Source organism: Bubalus bubalis, chromosome 10 (genome assembly GCF_019923935.1).
Source record: "Bubalus bubalis isolate 160015118507 breed Murrah chromosome 10, NDDB_SH_1, whole genome shotgun sequence".
Classification (NCBI taxonomy): domain Eukaryota; kingdom Metazoa; phylum Chordata; class Mammalia; order Artiodactyla; family Bovidae; genus Bubalus; species Bubalus bubalis.
In genome coordinates this window covers 38659045-38676749 of record NC_059166.1, presented here as the reverse complement: position 1 = coordinate 38676749, position 17705 = coordinate 38659045, and the positions used below count along the sequence as shown (strand labels likewise).

Genomic DNA, 17705 nt, shown 5'->3' with positions numbered 1-17705 from the left:
GGTGGTGAGACCAGGGAGAAACAGTCAAGAGCAGTCTTGGGGCAAGGTTCTGTTTCCCCATCAAGTCTGTATGCTCAGTTGCTTCAGTCGTGTTGACTCTTTGCAACCCTATGGACTGTAGTCTGCCAGGCTCCTCTGTTCATGGGATTTCCCAGGCAAGAATACTGGAGTGGGTGCCATTTCCTCCTCCAGGAGATCTACCTGACCCAGCGATCAAACCTGCATCTCCTGTGTCTCCTGCATTTCAGGAGGATTCTTTACCCACTGAGCCACCTAGGAAGCCCAACAGTATCTTTGAGCTGTTTTGCAGAAAGTGAAACCCCTTCTAGGTGGGGGAAGTTATGGTATGCTGCCCACAAGCATATAGACCCCCAGAGCAGTTGGACCTGAAGGTTGTCAATGTTGACTCCTATTTGTTGTTGTTCAGTCGCTCAGCTGTGTGTCTGACTCTTTGCGACCCCGTGGACAACAGCACACCAGGCTTCCTTGTCCTTCACTATCTCTAGGAGTTTGCTCAAACGCATGTCCATTGAGTTGATGATGCCATCCAACCACCTCATCCTCGGTTGCCACCTTCTCCTCCTGCCCTCAATCTCTGTCAGCAGCAGGGTCTTTTCCAGTGACTCCTATTTACCTCACCACCAACCCATCGGAAGAACTGTCCACGAGCTGATCACACCCTTTTTTACCACAAAACTTGTCACTATCTTGCCCAAGTTAGGACACTCGGTTTTGAGGACAGGAGCCATGTCTCCCTTTGCCTGGCAAAGCAATAAAGCTATCCTTTGCTACTTCACCCAAAACTCTGTCTCCAAGATTTGATTCAGCACCAGTATACATGGAAGCTGAGCTTTCAGCATCAAATTTATTGTCTAAAAGCTTAAAAGCATGAATAAAATTTAAATCTTTTCTACTGCTAATCTGTCTTGTGTCAACTTTATCAGTCTAGCCACAAGAACTCAAGAGGGATGAATAAAAGTGGAAATTTCTCCCTTCCCAAAAGAGACCATATCTCCAGCATATGGTAGGTTCTCAATAAATACTTATTAGTTGGTTATTAGAAATAACATTAGCTACCATACTGAGTGCATTCTCTGCACCAGGCACTGTGCTACGGGTTTTTCCACACAGCAATCCCTCAACAATCAATGAGGTTTGCGTAAAAGCCTACAAGCTAGTAACATCTAGTAAGTGCTTACCATAACCCAGGACTGTGCTGAGAAAAACATTAGCTCATTTAATTCTATGAACAATCCTATAAAATGGGTATTATTCATATTATTCCCATTCACAGCTGAGGAAAGAGACTCAAAGAGGCTAAAAGGTAGGGATGGAAACAGAATGAGTCTTTCTCACTCAAAAGTCCATGCTTCTAACAATTATGATACACAAACTTCCCCAACTAAGTTCTGTCTTCTCATCTACAACCCATTTCATACAATCCTGACACAGGTTCTCACATGTTCCAGATTAGCCTGTTTTGAAATTGAGCAAGGCCCTGAGGGACCCTCCCGGGTTCATGTCCCTACTTCTTGTTTCTAGAAAAAGCTTTAGCCTCCGAGGCCTTCCCAAATTCCAAAGAGCAGTCTCAAACAGCTAATAACTACAGATGTGAGAAAATGCAGAAACCAAGGAACATTGGTCAAGCAAGAAAATAACATAGTCACAGGACTCCTAGTCCCTCCTGAATGGATATAGTTAACAACCTAACGTCCTTGAGTTGTTTTAAAGAAACCAGAACCTCAAGGGATAGAAACTGCTAACCACAAGCATACAGACCCTAGACTGGCTGGAACAAGACAGAGGATTGAGATTTCTAAAATATCACTATGTTACCTCACCAGCAACCAAACAGAAGAGATCCACAAGCTAACCATGTACGCTGAGACTCTCATCTCAAATGCGGAATTTAAAAATCTTTGCCTGAAAGCCATCAGGGAGTTTGGGTCTTTTGGTCATTAGCTGCCTGTTCTCCCTGCTTCTTGTTGTTCAGTCACCAAGTCGTGTCCAACTCTTTGAGACCCCATGGACTGCAGCATGCCAGGCCTCCCTGTCGCTCACCATCTCCCAGAGTTTGCCCAAGTTCATGTCCATTGCATCAGTGATGCCATCCAACCACCTCATCCTCTGTCACCCTCTTCTCCTCTGCCTGCTTGATGCCCTGCAAATAAAAGCTGTACTTTCCTCCACCACAACCCAGTGTCAGTGGATTGGCTTTGCTGCATGTCAGGCAAGTGAACCCAAGTTCAGTTCAGCAACTAGTTCACAAAGCGGGGGGGGGGGGGGAGGTGGGGGGGGGGTGGGGGGGGTGGGGGTGGGGACACAAAAATCAGTGTGTGTGAATCGCACAATAAACTTATTTTATTCACTTTCTGGACCCACTCACTCACCTGTGAGTGTTTGGGTCAGTATCATTTCCTTTAAATGATACTGAGAACATGGCTGGTAGTTTTAAAGGAGAAGGGGAGCAACTCTCATATTCTAATTCAGAGGTTCTTTCTTTGCAAAGTTTCTACTATTTAGCCAAGCATTTAAGGAGAGCAACAGGTCAAACCCCAAGGAGAGGACAAGTGATTGGATGGTTGGCTGATACATGGAACAATAAAAGAAAAGTCACCATCAGAGTCATACCATATAAGCCTCTTTCAAGGCAGCATTTCTTAACCTCAGTTTCCTTTGCTGTGAAATGGCAATAACAAAAGCACCCACTTCACAGGATCACTGGAAAGATTACACAGGGTAATACATGTAAAGCACTCAGGCTGTCAGTAAGCACTTAATCAATTTCAGCTATATTATTATAGTTGGGGTTTGAGACTTCTGAAAGGCTAATGAAAGCTACAGATCTCTGAACCCATAATTCTGACCTAGGGTCAAGCTCCAGGTCCATGTGGAGAAAATAAAGTTAATGAAGTTCCCAAATGATGTTAATGCTAAAGACTCAAGAGTCCAGAAATGAAGAAAGAAATGGCCTGATCAGGCGGAAGTCTTGAAAACAAAACATGAAGATGTGGTTATAGAATGAGGAACTAACAACAGGAGCAAGCAACATTCATACTGCAATAAACATGAGAGACAATTTCATTAAATTCTGCAAATATAAAACACATTTTTATCCCACCTGTTAGTAACTATGTTCAACAAAAACTTAAAAGAACATTATATTAGCTTCAAAATTAGCAAGAGATATCAGTAGAAAAGACAGTGATAAAACAATCAAGTACCAGAGGAAGAGAGAAAGGCAGTGTGACTTGGAGAAGTATCCCTAAACCTAACAGTAGGTTTGTATATAGAAATTTGTTCTCTCTTCTCCAATCTTCCCTAGCTCCTGGAGTCCCCACTCTTGGCGGGATAAACACTGGTCACTGCTGCTATTGCCCAGCCTTTCCCCTCTTCTAGGGAACCCAGATCGCTCACAACTTCTTCGGAAAGTGAACAAAAGAACGGAGAGCAGGTTATGTTGAAGGAAGGAAGCCGATAGAGTACCTAACAATATGGGAAGCACGGAGCCTGGCATTACCTTATATCTGAATCTGATTAGTGGGAAAAAGAGTTGGAAGAAGGGAATTGACAGAACGGGATAAAGGGATGGGAAAGAAAAGGGACCAGCTGGTAAGAGATGGAGGTTAAGAGAGTTCCAGGACTGGAGAACGCATGGGATCTGAAAGAGATCGCCAGCAAGGGTAGGAGGGGATGAAAGCCAGAGGCGGGGACAGGAGGTGGGAGAGGGTACGTAAGGAGAGAACGGACTGTGCCGGAGCCTGAGATCCCGGCAGGAAGAGAGGACTGCAGCGCGCTTACCTTGCTACGCCCCCCGGAGGCGACGCGCTGCTGCGAGCTGGGGCCCGGGAAAGACTGGGAAGGGACGTTCAGCATCCTGGACCCCTGGCCCGGGCCTTGCCCGGGGTCCGCCGCCCGACTCGACAGCTCAGCTCAACGCCTGTGGAGTAACACCTCCCGCTCCGGCTCCGAGGCCGGGCAGAGGCCAAGCCCCCGACCCACTTCCGGGGTCGTCCAGGGTGAGGCGCGCCATGACGCAGCACGTCGAGGCTGCGTGAGGCGGAGCCAACGGGGCGAATGGAGAGCGGGCAGGGGTGGAACCAGTGCAAACTACGCAAGCCGCGTTCGTCCTGCACCCTGAATTTCAGCACTGCAAGGAGGTGACAGCTATTCCATGGAAAGATTAAAGAGTGAAACTGTTGCTAAGCCTTGGTGCTGACCGAATCTGAGAATAAATTTTTAGAGATGCCTGTGAACCCAGAACACAACTGTCTGTCCATTGTTAAAGCACTACCATCACACTGCTTGAAATATGGAATAAAATAACACTGTTAAGGCATTTTGATTTGCCAGAAACTCTCTTTTAAGGAAGGCACCAATCTGTACAGAAAAGAGAACTTTTAAGAGCTGAGATGTCAAATGCAAACAGGCACTCCTGTGAGGTGCAGAGAACTCTTAACCTCTAGGAACTCTCGCTAATGACTAGTGAACGAGTTGAAGAGGTTAGTAGTCTCGCTCTGCTCCATTCACCCACTGACAAGGTCTTCCTCATCTAACTTCCTCTCTTTCTTGAAAGATAGAGCGAAATGTAGACTAATGCAGCTTACCCCCGAATGTTGTGTTGCATAGTTAGCCAAGTTTAAGAGTCAGATAGGTTTAGTTTCATGGCAGCCATGAAATTAAAAGACGCTTACTCCTTGGAAGGAAAGTTATGACCAACCTAGATAGCATATTCAAAAGCAGAGACATTACTTTGCCAACAAAGGTCCGTCTAGTCAAGGCTATGGTTTTTCCAGTGGTCATGTATGATGTGAAAGTTGGACTGTGAAGAAAGCTGAGCGCCGAAGAATTGATGCTTTTGAACTGCGGTGTTGGAGAAGACTCTTGAGAGTCCCTTGGACTGCAAGGAGATCCACCCAATCCATTCTAAAGGAGATCAGCCTTGGGTGTTCTTTGGAAGGACTGATGCTAAAGCTGAAACTCCAGTACTTTGGCCACCTCATGCGAAGAGTTGACTCATTGGAAAAGACTCTGATGCTGGGAGGGATTGGGGGCAGGAGGAGAAGGTGACGACAGAGGATGAGATGGCTGGATGGCATCACTGACTCGATGGACATGAGTCTGAGTAAACTCCAGGAGCTGGTGATGGACAGGGAGGCCTGGCGTGCTGCAATTCATGGGGTCGCAAAGAGTCGGACACGACTGAGGGACTGAACTGAACTGAGGTTTAGTTTGGATGCCACCCCTGGGGTTAATAAATGAGCAACCTTATGCAGGTTACTTTAATATCTCAATGCCTCATTTTCCACTTACACAATGGGTTTAGGTTTTACTTAGTAAGGATTAAGTGAGATGTCTGGCTAATGGTAGGCACTCAATAAATGTGACTGTGGCTCTTAATACTATTCCAACATATTAATAACAGCAGCACAAATACTGTGCAGGCAAACACCAGTATCTAATGCTTAAGGTCCATGTTGGTGATCTGGTGGGGTTTTGCATATCTATTGAGGAACACATACATCTTGAAAGTAGAATCCAGTGAAAGGAAAGTTTTCAAGAGAAGAAATATAGTTCTAAGTAACTCTCTCTATCCTCTTTCCATAACTAATTTTTCCTGACTCTGAAACATGGTTTGAACTTGTTCTATTTCAATTGCCTTGTTCTTAAAGTGCCTGTAAATCAATGATTGTAAGGGGGGCATTTCTTAGCTAAGCAATGGAAACACTTGTATTTCAGCTACTTGTAATTGAAAAGACTGTATTTTAGCTAAAAGAATTTCATGATCATAATTACTATGTTACCTCTATCTACCATGCAAAGTGCTTCTGTTTTCTCTTTCATTAAAAAAAGGATGTATTCTTCTATAAAATTTTTTTAAGCTAATCACTAAGAATTTCTTATTTCACTTCCCAGGAGAAAATTCTTTACATGAGAATATAGGACCTGGGAACCAGAGCAATGGAAGGTGATATTATTGGAGAATGTTTCCTATCTGCCAAATTTCTTAGCTCCCTTGTGTACTGAAATGAAAAAATGATTATCAAATTCTGGCATTTTGTTTCCCCCTTTTTAGACTCCACTTAAGTAAGATTTTTTGTTTTAACTCTGGGGATCCCTCAGTGTGGTGCCATAAGTACTAAATACCCATGCTATTTTACCACTGAATTTAAGGGCAGCAGAAGAGTATTAAAATGAGAATAACTTGACTCACCATTCATTAAAATTGCTAAAATTTAATATTCCTAACATTGATTCCCAATCTTAATTATAGACAATGTTTACAATCTTTTTCACCATTTGCTGGCTAATACATAATAGTAACATGTGATTGATAACATAAGGTGATTTTCCTCATTACCTAATAAGATAATACACATCTGTAACTACAACATCTAATGGGGATCAGTAGGAAATACCAGTTATTACAAAACTCAGTCTTGAAAATTAAATATTGTTATTCTTTGAAAAGTCATACATAAATGTTTTCAAAATTATAAACAAAGATAAATTTGTAATTTGAGGAAGCAATCTAAATTATCTTTTGTAAGCTCCAAATGTTTACAATACAATCAAGACACTTGTAAACAGAACCTATTTTTAAATTCCAACATTGTATTATAGTGTAGGGATAAAAAAGGCCCAACTACCGTAGTAATTACTAAATATTTCATTTTATTAATAACTTATATACAAATAAATTAATTTTTAAAAGGATTATGATACATTTGTACACTAATCTAATTTGTACCTACAAACTTTGAATGTCATCAAAACTAATCAGGTTAATTTTCACAGATCAGCTCCTCAGTTTCGTCTTCACTATCAGAATCTTCATAAAATGAAATTGTGGCTTGAATTGGAAAATTTTTCAGAAGAGCTTCTGCTTCTTGATATAAGTAATCATAACACTTTGATTTTGGCCAAAATAGTCTGAAAGAAGCAGACAACATAATATGCTTTATTTTTTTTTTCCACATTCAGAATCTTTGTTCTCATGAAATGCTCAAATTTCAAGAGCTCCATATATTTATCAACTGATTTATGCATTTAAATAGAGTTTAAAATGCTGGTGTTACAGCCTTCATGGAGTCTATTTGATAAAGTATCAATAATTGATTCACTGTTTTAAATCTTTATCCAAGTTATAAGTTGGATCACATTCACATTAAACCCTTCATGAGCTTAAGATCAATATTTAGATAGCTTACTTCAGGCATTATGGATATACTTATTCTTACAAAATACAGAAGACAGTTTATCTTCCAATTTCCAAATTCCTTTGGAGAAAAAATGAATCCTACCATGACATTAAATATTGGGATGATAAAAACTTTAAAAGATGACAAAATATTACGCACCTTACACAAAGGCAGAAATTACCTAGCATCTTGTTTGACACTCAGACTTAGTTTGTAGATATAGATGGAACCAAATCAAGTTTAGAAACATACAAAAAGCAACTTTTTCAAAAGGCTATCTCTGACCCCAACCTTGATCCCATCTCTCTCCCTTTTCCCCACCCAACTAAATTTGGGAACAGTATATTGAGATATTGAAAATAATACTGATTTTGTGCAAATAATTTGCATGTAAATGTGATTACCTTAAAATTTCAAATGTACAACAAATATTAATCTTACCATCTGATCTTCTATTATTTTTCATTCAGGTGAAATAAAAGGATAAGGTTGCACCACCAACTAGAGTGCCTGGTATTTTAGTGTACAATAAATAGCCTCATGTGCCCAAATCAGATTGATTCTAACAAAGAGAAAATTTCATTATATTCAGTATGTTCCATTTTAAAAAGCAAAAACATAGGCAATGTAGTTGATAAATGTTTCTAGCCAAACAGTTAAGTTTATAAATTGGGTGCCTAAATAAGCAATATCAGTCATCCTATAAATATTTTAGTAATCTCTTATACCAAACATAATTCATAATTCAAAGACAGATAAATCATGATCCCTATCTTCAAGAAGTTGATAATTGAGTAAAAAGAATCAGAAACACACAATACTACACAAGACAGAACTTAAAGAGAAATTCAAAGAAATGGCTACATTAGTTCAGAAAAGAAATTGCTCCTAAAAAAATGCAATTGATTTTCTAATGTGTAAAACTGTCAAACCCAAAGAATGTTGCTTAATTATTATCACACTCTGACTCCCCAGAATCTCTCACTGGCCATTTTTCTTACAGGAACTTTACACTTTGCTGACTTCTTCCCTGTTCTGTTTGATTCTTCCCAGTCAGGTTTGTGCACCTCTCTTTCTCTGTAGACAGGTTAGATGTTGGCCTTCCCCCAGCATCTTATCAAGAATGATCATCTTTCCTCTTTCACTCCTCCAGATGACCTGACTCACTGCCATGGATCCCCTGTTTATTTACCAAAGCCTCCCAAGTCTGTATTTCCACGTAAGAACTGGACTCTGGACCACTGACCTGTATATGCAGCTCTTTACTGGACAGATCTATTTGGAGGCCCCACACGCACATGAAATATGACAAATGGGAAATCTGACATGCTATCTTGTTCCCAAGTTATCTTTTAAGCCTTAATTTCCATTTCATTAGTATAACATTCACTTGGTCATCAGCCACCAACCTGGGAACCATTCTGTCTTTTTACTTCTATTTACCTACCATATCCAATACATCATAAGCCTAAGCCTAATCTATTCTGTCAACTAAGCATTTCCCAAATTCACCCAGTTTCATCAATGCCTTAATTGCAATAACTTCCAATTTCACTTTTGATGTTCTAACTAAGGCTATATACAATTTCCTTACTGATTTTTCTGAAGCATAAATCTGATCACATTAATATTTTAATTAAAATCCTTTGAGTAACCCCCAATACCACCTACAGAATAAAGTCCATAAGTTCCCAATGCCATACACAGGATCAGGACAAAAGTCTTGTACCAAGGTGTACAAGATCTGCTCTGGCTTCCCTGCTGGAGTGACCACAGTTCCACACACTCAAATGCCAGTTCCCTGATGCTCCCAGAAGGAACTGTGCTATTCTTTTTCCTCTCAATGTCTTCTGCCCCACCCCACAGGTTCTCCACTGGGTTAACCTCTAGACTCAGCCAGGTAATCACATCTATGATACACAGTTCCCTGACACTTTCCCACCTCCCCCTTCCTGGTAGAGTTAGTCATAAAATTGACCAAAGTAAACCATTATAACACTTCCAAAGGGCTGTAATTATCTTTTCCCATGTTCTTCACTAGTGCTAGCAAAGGGTAGGAAATTAATCAACACTAATTGACTACTATGGTCTTCCCCAGACACCCGGTTGGATTCCTGGGTCAGGAAGATCCCCTGGAAAAGGGAATGGCTACCCACTCCAGAGTTCTTGCCTGGAGAATTCCATAGACAGAGGAGTCTGGCAGGCTACAGTCTATGGGATTGCAAACAGTCGGACACAACTGAGAGACTAACACTTATTGACTACTACGTGCTATTATAAGCACATGCACATTCTACAAACTTTGTACAGCTCTTCATTTAACAGCTCTCTAAAGCACGCAATGAAGACTTAAGCTTTCACCTGATTAAAAGCTACTAATCATCTTGCAGGAAGACTGATTTCCTGTGGCTAGGAACAGCAAACTAGCTCTTAATTGTTAGGTCGAATAACTTTCGATCGCTTTTACGGTCCTGTAATCTTTGGGATTTTCATTACGTTTCCATTTTCTCTTCCGTCTCAAGTTCCATTTGTTGATTTGTTCGGTTTGCTGTAAACCGCAATTGCGAACACCATTCTTGATTCTGGTTTGCAAAAAAAGAATATTTCCACTCAGCCTGGTGTGAAGCCAGTTTCACGCAAACCTTTTGGCATTAAAAAGAAATTGTTTCGCAGGCACAAGACGTCATCACTCTACTTTTACTAATGCTACCAGCGTTCCCTCTTCATAATAGATATTGTAAAGCGCTTACTGAGTGGGCACTGATAAACCTTTTTTTTCGGATGAGAGCGTGAACTACATTTTTCAACTCCATGAGCAAAGGACCTCTGGGACTAGGAAGATAAACCTTGAAGGTAGATTTTTCCAAGAGAGAAAAACTTCGGGATCAGCTGCTGAGCAGGGCTGTGCGAGACCCTTCCCTGGAGCTGCTGGAGCCCTTCCATGAGGCCTGTCACTCACCTGACTGGGTGTCTGTATTGGGAAAGCTTTCCTGAGGCGTCCGTTATTCCGGGGCCATCTGGCATCTGAGGGGGTGTAAGGAAACGGATCGCAGTTATCACTCACCCCTTTCTAAAAAACTGCAAACCCGGGCGACCAAGCGTTCCTCCCGTCGGCAGGGAATGTGACCCCAGGGGCTCAGAAGCCTCCCTCCCGGCTCGATCCTCGCGTCCTGGGAGCGGCGGACGCACTCACCGCACAGCACAGACAAGGCCACCGGTAGGGCCACCTGCTGGTGCGATAATACGCCAGGGGCAGGCCAGGCGCGCGTCTCCCCGGGGTCCCGCGTACCCTGCGCGGGTCGATCAACGGAGCCCCTGGGAGGCGCGGCCCGCCACGCGCGGTTCACTCACCGCCTCCACGGCGTGGTGCGGCGCCTCCTGCTCCTTCTCTCCTCCGTCGTCAACCCACGGTCTCCAGAAGACTGCGGATCTGCGAGGTGGGGAGCACAAGACGCGCAGAGAAGATGCGAACCTAGACCCAGGAGACCTGACCGCAGCTGAGCCAGGGCGGGGAGGGTGTGGGGCTGGAAGATCCGAGGGGAGGAGCCGGGAAGGGGCAGGCGGGAGGGATGGAGCGGGGTAAGCGCGAGGCGGGGCCAAGGCTCTGTACCCGGAGTCCGCGCCCCTGTGCTGCATCGGAAGATCTGGAGCTGGCGGCGGGCGACAGAGGTGCACGCACTGGCCGCTTCTGCTCTCCGTACGTTTCGCGATCTCCATGGACCGGCTGGCCCCTGGCACCCACCTGGCCCGAACCAAAGCTTTATATAGCCCCCGGGTCCCGGAGCATCTTTACACGCTCGCTCCCTGTCTCCCCTGCTGGCGGAGTAAACAAAAAGGCTGCGCGTGAAGGCGCAGCGGCCCGAACCCCGGGGACGAACGCGTGCAACTCCCAAATGGCCCGGGAAGCTGTTTTGCCAAGCGATTGTTAATCACTCTTTCACCCTTGGCTGCGGGGGTGGGGTGGGATACAACATTCCTCAGAGCATCCAATTTCCTAGTGATGAGGCTAGGAGGGGTTAAACCTAAGCGATTCTACACGTTTTGTGTATTTCTGCAAAAAAGGCCAAGTGGCAGGTCATTGCTCCATCGTCCCATGGCTTTTGGCCTTCGGCAAATGCCACTGGCTCTGGACTCCTTAGGAAAGGAATATTGGTTGGTTTGTTTGTTTGTTTAGTTTCTTGTTTCTTTTTTAAAAAATATATTTTAAAATTATTTGTTTGGCTGCACCAGGTGGTAGTTTCAGCGTGTGGGATCTAGTCTCCAGACCAGGGATGGAACCGGGTCCCATTGTATCGGGAGCCTGGCTTTGCAGCCATTGGATTACCAGGAAAGTCCCTTGTTTGTTTCTTAATATATAGACCGACTGGGTTCCTACATCTGCCTATTATTATTTGAAGATGAAAGCTTTGCAAGAACTGAATTATAAAAGGCATGTTCCGACCTAGAGGACCAGAGAGTGGAGTCAATAGGATTTGGGCCTAGAGCTCTTCCAACATCTTATCAGTGTCCTCCAAAATAAGTCTTGAGTGTCATCTATACAATTCTGTCACTCTTGGAATTTTGCCACTCAATGATAATTAGCAAATTTCTTTTGTGGTTGATGGTTGTGTGTAGAATAATAATGAAGTCTTGAAAGTTATGATGTAGAACCAGTTAATCAACCCCTCTGTGCCTGTGTCTCTTATTTAAGTTACTTCTTACTTATCATAGAGGTCCATGAAACTTGTCATAATTTTTGTTCAAAATAGCTGAACTTCCTCTTGAAAGTTGTAGAGAAAAACCCCAAATGTAAACTGTAATGTTTCTGCTATTCATTCAATTACTGTGTAGGAAAGAAATCCATCCAATTAATACCCAAGAACCTATAATGACCTACCTGTCAGAAAGGTGAAATAGGGTTTGCTTCAGATAATGAAATCAGTAAGGATAGGTATCTAATGCACGTTTCAATGCCCTAGATTTACTCTTAGGCTAAATAAAATAAAACTTACAGAATAGTTGCTACAGTGCCTGACACACAGTAAGCTCTCTATAAATTTTAAGTTATATAAAAAATGTAACCCTTAGCAGATGCTAAACTATCTGAGGAAAAGGCTTATCATTTCCATTTTGTAAACATCTTTGAGGGTGTCTGTAATGTGCTAAGTTCTGTGCTTTCCATATATTATTGCAGTAAGATATCCCCCTATTCTCAAGAGGATCACAGCCATGGCTATCTATGGCTATCACAGAGGCTGTATGAGCAAAGGTTTTTAAAAATTGCCACATCCAATAGCAAAAGCACATTTTAAGCCAAGAAGTAGTCTCATGAGAGAATTGATGTGCATCAAAACTAGAAAAACCTTCTTAAAGTAAAAGAAACCAAAATTGGGATTTCTAGAAGGATCAGTTGAGGACTAATGGACTGTGTGTGTGTGTGTGTGATGCAAGAGTGGAAGGACCAGTGCTTCAAGGGGTTAGGTGTTGCTGGAGCAGAGATGCGGTTGAGGAGAATGAAAAGGCCTGGAGTATTAAGAGTCTAATATACCATGACAAAGCATTTCAGTGTTATTCTGTAAGCACTGGTGAGAGATTTTAACAGGAGAGTGGAATAAACAAAGTTCGTTTTATAAAAGTTACTCTGACAGCCATATGGACTTAGGGAAGCCTGATACTAGAGACAAGGAAATCATTTACAAACTCACTGAAATAGTTCAGGCAACAGATAATGAGAAGATGTATGCTAAGGATGGAAATAAAAGAAAGTATTTGAGGGATACTTGGAAACTGAATCTACAGAACTACCTGAATCAGGAATGTGGGTGGACATGAACATGAAGTCTAGATATGCTTCCAGGTGCCTAGCCTGCTTGAGTGGGTAGATATTGATGGCTCAGAAAACACAAAGAAAATGGAATAGAGGAATAAGAGCAGGTGAGAAGAGCATGTTCCTTCATTCTGTTAATAGTGCTCAGGGAAACAGCAATGAATTTGGTTTTGGATTTTGAATCAGTTAGGCCCAGCTGATCCAGACAGCAATAATAACAAACTCCAAAAAATATTAAAGGTTTATTTCTTACTCAAGTCATATATATATATATATATATATATATATATTTGATGAGAGATTGACACATCATCTTCACTTAAGGATAAAAGGTTTGGAGCCTATTTCCTCTGGAAAATTGCCACTTGGCATAACACGGGGAAGGGAATAAAATTAATAGATTTTAGAAGGCTTAGGAACACATACATTGAGAAGATATCTAGAGGACAACCAGAAATAAGAGATCTGGAGTTCAGTGGAGAGTTTAAAGATATAAATGTGGGAATCATTTTAAAAAAGAAAAAGAAGTGGAAATTAAAATGATAGGAATTGATTAGTTTTCCCATGGAAATTTTGTAAGTTTGAGACCAGGACCAAGGACAGAGATCTGAAAAGCAAAATGAGAAGATATGCAAAAAATAAATGAAACAAAATGAAAAATAACAAACACTTGCTGTAAAAGAATGGTGAAGGTGGCAGAAGGTACATCACCAGAACAAGGTGTAATGGAAACACAGGAGGAAAGAATTCCAACAAGGAAGGAAAGATCTGAGGTATTAAGTGATACCAAGGGGTTTATAAGTGACTTTAAAACAACGTATTAAGTGTATGGAGGTGGAAAATTCTTTTTACAGTAAGTTGAGACGTGAAGAAATAAAAACTGTGAGATGATTGTACCATTTTACAGGGGATAAAAAGAAGGGAAAGTCTGGATCAGTGGAGGGATTTTGGTTTTGGTGTGTAAGAGACAGGAGAATGATGGTAAGATGAAGAGAGGAAGCAGGGAAGGAGAAGCATCTACAAAGAGAAAGCACTGGACCTGATTGATAGCTCATGGTCCTTTAGGGGGAAGGAAACAAGGAGATCAATAGCTCTTGGGAGGATTTTCATATGATTGGAGAGTATGTTTCAGTGAGAACAGTAATCCAGGCCTGGGAACAAATCAAGAAAGCAAATTTAATCAAGGGAACTAGAAATGGTGTGGGGAAGGGTTGGTATATTGTGATGATGAGAAATAAATCCTAGAGGACTTCAGTTGTCTTAAAACGGCAAAGAAAATAACAATGAATTCCTAGAAGGAAAAAAGGAAGAACCAATGATAAATAAATATTTAAAAAAGAATATAGGGCAAGATTTATACTTGATCAAACTTAGGTAAACTGAGAAATAGAAATATGGATTATTAGAGCTACAGGATCATAAACTTTCCATTTATACATTTATTCCATTTATGCCACCTATTAATACAGACATTATTATACAGTGAGATTATACAGTACTTATGGCAGAAAGTGAAGAGGAACTGAAAAGCCTCTTGATGAAAGTGAAAGAGCAGAGTGAAAAAGTTGGCTTAAAGCTCAACATTCAGAAAACGAAGATCATGGCATCTGGTCCCATCACTTCATGGGAAATAGATGGGGAAACAGTGGAAACTGTCAGACTTGATTTTTGGGGGCTCCAAAATCACTGCAGATGGTGACTGCAGCCATGAAATTAAACGACGCTTACTCCTTGGAAGGAAAGTTATGACCAACCTAGATGGCATATTCAAAAGCAGAGACATTACTTTGCCAACAAAGGTCCATCTAGTCAAGGCTATGGTTTTTCCAGTGGTCATGTATGATGTGAAAGTTGGACTGTGAAGAAAGCTGAGTGGGGTAGAATTGATGCTTTTGTTGTTTGTTTGTTTGTTTGTTTTACTTTTTTTTTATTTTTAAACTTTACATAATTGTATTAGTTTTGCCAAATATCAAAATGAATCCGCCACAGGTATACATGTGTTCCCCATCCTGAACCCTCCTCCCTCCTCCCTCCCCATACCAAAAGAATTGATGCTTTTGAACTGTGGTGTTGGAGAAGACTCTTGAGAGTCCCTTGGACTGCAAGGAGATCCAACCAGTCCATTCTGAAGGAGATCAGCCCTGGGATTTCTTTGGAAGGAATGATGCTAAAGCTGAAACTCCAGTACTTTGGCCACCTCATGCGAAGAGTTGACTCATTGGAAAAGACTCTGATGCTGGGAGGGATTGGGGGCAGGAGGAAGAGGGGATGACAGAGGATGAGATGGCTGGATGGCATCACCGACTCGATGGACAGGAGTTTGAGTGAACTCCGGGAGCTGGTGATGGACAGGGAGGCCTGGCGTGCTGCAATTCATGGGGTCGCAAAGAGTCGGACACGACTGAGCGACTGAACTGAACTGAACTGAACTATCTTGCTCTATCTGACTTATTTCACTTAGAAAAACTTCCTCAAGGTGCATTCATGCTGTTGCAAATTATGGGATTTCCTTCATTTTTATAGTTGCTCTTTGAGAGGTTTTTTGACTACTGATTCATCTTCTTTTTTAATAGTGGTTCTGCTCAGATTTTCTATTTTTTCATGATTCAATCTTGGTTGTATGTTTCTAGGAAATTATCCATTCTAAAATATGTGCTTTATATAACATATCAATATGCTTTCCATAACACATCAGTGAGAATTAAAGTTAGAATGAAAAATATAAAAACCTTAATTCCTTCAACAAATATTTATTGAACACCCTCTGTATGCCAGACACTTCTAGCGACTCAGGAGATGTCAGTGGACAAAACAGACAAAATTCCCTGCCTTCAAGGAGCTTATATTCTAACAGACATCTAAGCTACCAGCTTTTATATTTTACCTTAAATAGATATTATAAATTCACCTTATACATGGTACATGTGGACTCAATATGCTTTTTAGAAAAAATCTTTGGATTTATGAATGACTGCAGGAAGAAAGAAAGCGGGCATGTCCTGGAGAAAGGATACTAGGTGAGAGTCACTGAGTAAGAAGTATGGAAAAAATCAAGACCACATTAGGAAAAATGGACAAGAGCTTCTGTCTTATCCAGAAAATAATAACCAACAAAAATAAAAATTAGACCTTGAGCTAATTTCCCATTTTGAATGTGACCTGATGTTTCCCTGCTCTTTTTGATGGACAGGATGACCTCAACTTGGGCATGACTTACTCTCCACTTAGAGACTGAGGTGAGAAGCTGCCATGTGCAGGAATGCAGGGAAGATAGGGACTCACAGCTGCTGCTGCCTCCACGTGCCTCCTGAGTGAGACCTGTTTGCTTGTTCAAAAGCAGGGCCAGTCTCAGTTCTTATATATCCTCTCTTTTTTTTAATTTATTTTTTAACTTCTTATTTTATATTGGAGTGTAGATTATTAACAGTGTGATAGTTTCAGGCGGACAGCAAAGGAACTCAGCCATACGTATACATGTATCCATTCACACCTGAATTCCCCACCCATCCAGGCTGCCATATAACATTGAGCAGAGTTCCCTCTGTTATAGTCCTTGCTGATTATCCATTTTAAATATAGCAGTGTTTATACATCCCCTCTTACCCATGATCTTATGAATATTACTTTTAAAAATTATAATATCTCTCTGCTTAGGTAGACTTTTTTGTAAAAGATTGTACATACAAAATGCTCCTTTCTGAGAAAAGGATTCATTTGTGTGTGAATGCCAACAGAATCAAACTTTTTAACATTTTTGGTATTTTATTTCAATGATGTAATTATGTTTTCACACATAAAACCTGTGAAAAAGGCAGTATGAAACCCTGAACAGGAGGGAGAGGAGAGGGGATTTCAAAAGGGAGAGGATATATGTATACCTATGTCAGATTCACGTTGAGGTTTGACAGAAAACAGAGAAATTCTGTAAAGTAATTATCCTTCAGTAAAAAATAAATTAATTTAAAAAACCTGAATATAATATGTATGAGAGATCTTTTTGAAGAGATGTTAATTTTTTCAATTCTCTTACTTTATTTATGGTTGATGAAATATGATGGTATCAATAGCTTTCAAGATCTAAAAGGTTATTCTTTGTATAAAATTGTTTCATCCCCACTCTGAATTATGTACAATAAAAAACTGTTAACGTTGTTGTTGTTAAGTCAGTTAGTCATATCTGACTCTTTTGTGATCCCATGGACTGTAGTCTGCCAGGCTCTTCTGTCCATGGGATTTCACAGGTAAGAATACTGGAGTGGGTTGCCATTTCCTTCTCCAGGGGATCTTCCCGACCCAGAGATCAAACCCACATCTCCTGCATTGCAGGTGGATTCTTTATCACTGAGCCACTGGAGAAGCCCCAAAATTGTTACTAGCAGTATATATTTTCTAAAGCTAAATTATGTATTTGTAATCTTAGTAACACAGAAAAGATTTATCCCTTACTGTTGGGATGGATATGAAGCAATATACATTATGGATATGAAGCAGTATACTTTATGATGGAAGTGCATTAAAGAATGGCTTCCTAATCATACTCAGCCTGGACTTGAGGAACCAAACAGTGCAGTCAAAATCAAGCCTTTTTCTTAATCTATTTTTTTTTTTTGGCTGCATCACACAGCAGGTGGAACTTCCCTGACCAGGAATCAAACCTGTGCCCCTGCAGTAGAAGCACAGAACCCTGATCACTGGAC

The 17705-nt window shown here is 41.2% G+C and overlaps 3 protein-coding genes across 5 annotated transcripts in view; all 3 read right to left on the bottom strand.

Annotated features, from left to right (window-relative positions):
- The window catches only part of LOC102399398 (cytochrome b5 reductase 4), a 117054-nt gene extending 113019 nt beyond the window's left edge, over positions 1 to 4035 (bottom strand). Inside the window, exon 1 of one of the 2 annotated variants that reach the window (XM_025294567.3) lies at positions 3802 to 4035. In XM_025294567.3, coding sequence (XP_025150352.3) covers positions 3802 to 3876 — 75 coding nt within the window. In that variant the 5' untranslated portion in view covers positions 3877 to 4035. The remainder of the gene's footprint in view (positions 1 to 3801) is intronic. The other variant, XM_006047974.4, reaches the window with a different exon arrangement.
- A 2620-nt stretch (positions 4036 to 6655) lies between these two features.
- RIPPLY2 (ripply transcriptional repressor 2) lies at positions 6656 to 11074 on the bottom strand. Of its 2 annotated transcripts, none has more exons than XM_006047977.3 (3): positions 10554 to 11060; positions 10162 to 10226; positions 6656 to 6933 (listed from the first exon to the last, which is right to left on the bottom strand). In XM_006047977.3, the coding sequence occupies exons 1-3, from the start codon at positions 10917 to 10919 to the stop codon at positions 6786 to 6788; spliced, it is 579 nt and encodes a 192-aa protein (XP_006048039.1). In that variant the 5' UTR covers positions 10920 to 11060; the 3' UTR covers positions 6656 to 6785. The 2 variants fall into 2 exon arrangements, with proteins under 2 accessions (XP_006048039.1, XP_044780184.1); XM_044924249.2 differs by having other exon boundaries at positions 6800 to 9784; positions 10554 to 11074.
- LOC123327827 (protein LEG1 homolog) overlaps positions 10963 to 17705 on the bottom strand; it is an 81580-nt gene continuing 74837 nt past the window's right edge. Inside the window, exon 6 of the mRNA XM_045161985.1 lies at positions 10963 to 11108. Within this exon, the coding sequence (XP_045017920.1) occupies positions 10963 to 11108 (146 nt within the window). The remainder of the gene's footprint in view (positions 11109 to 17705) is intronic.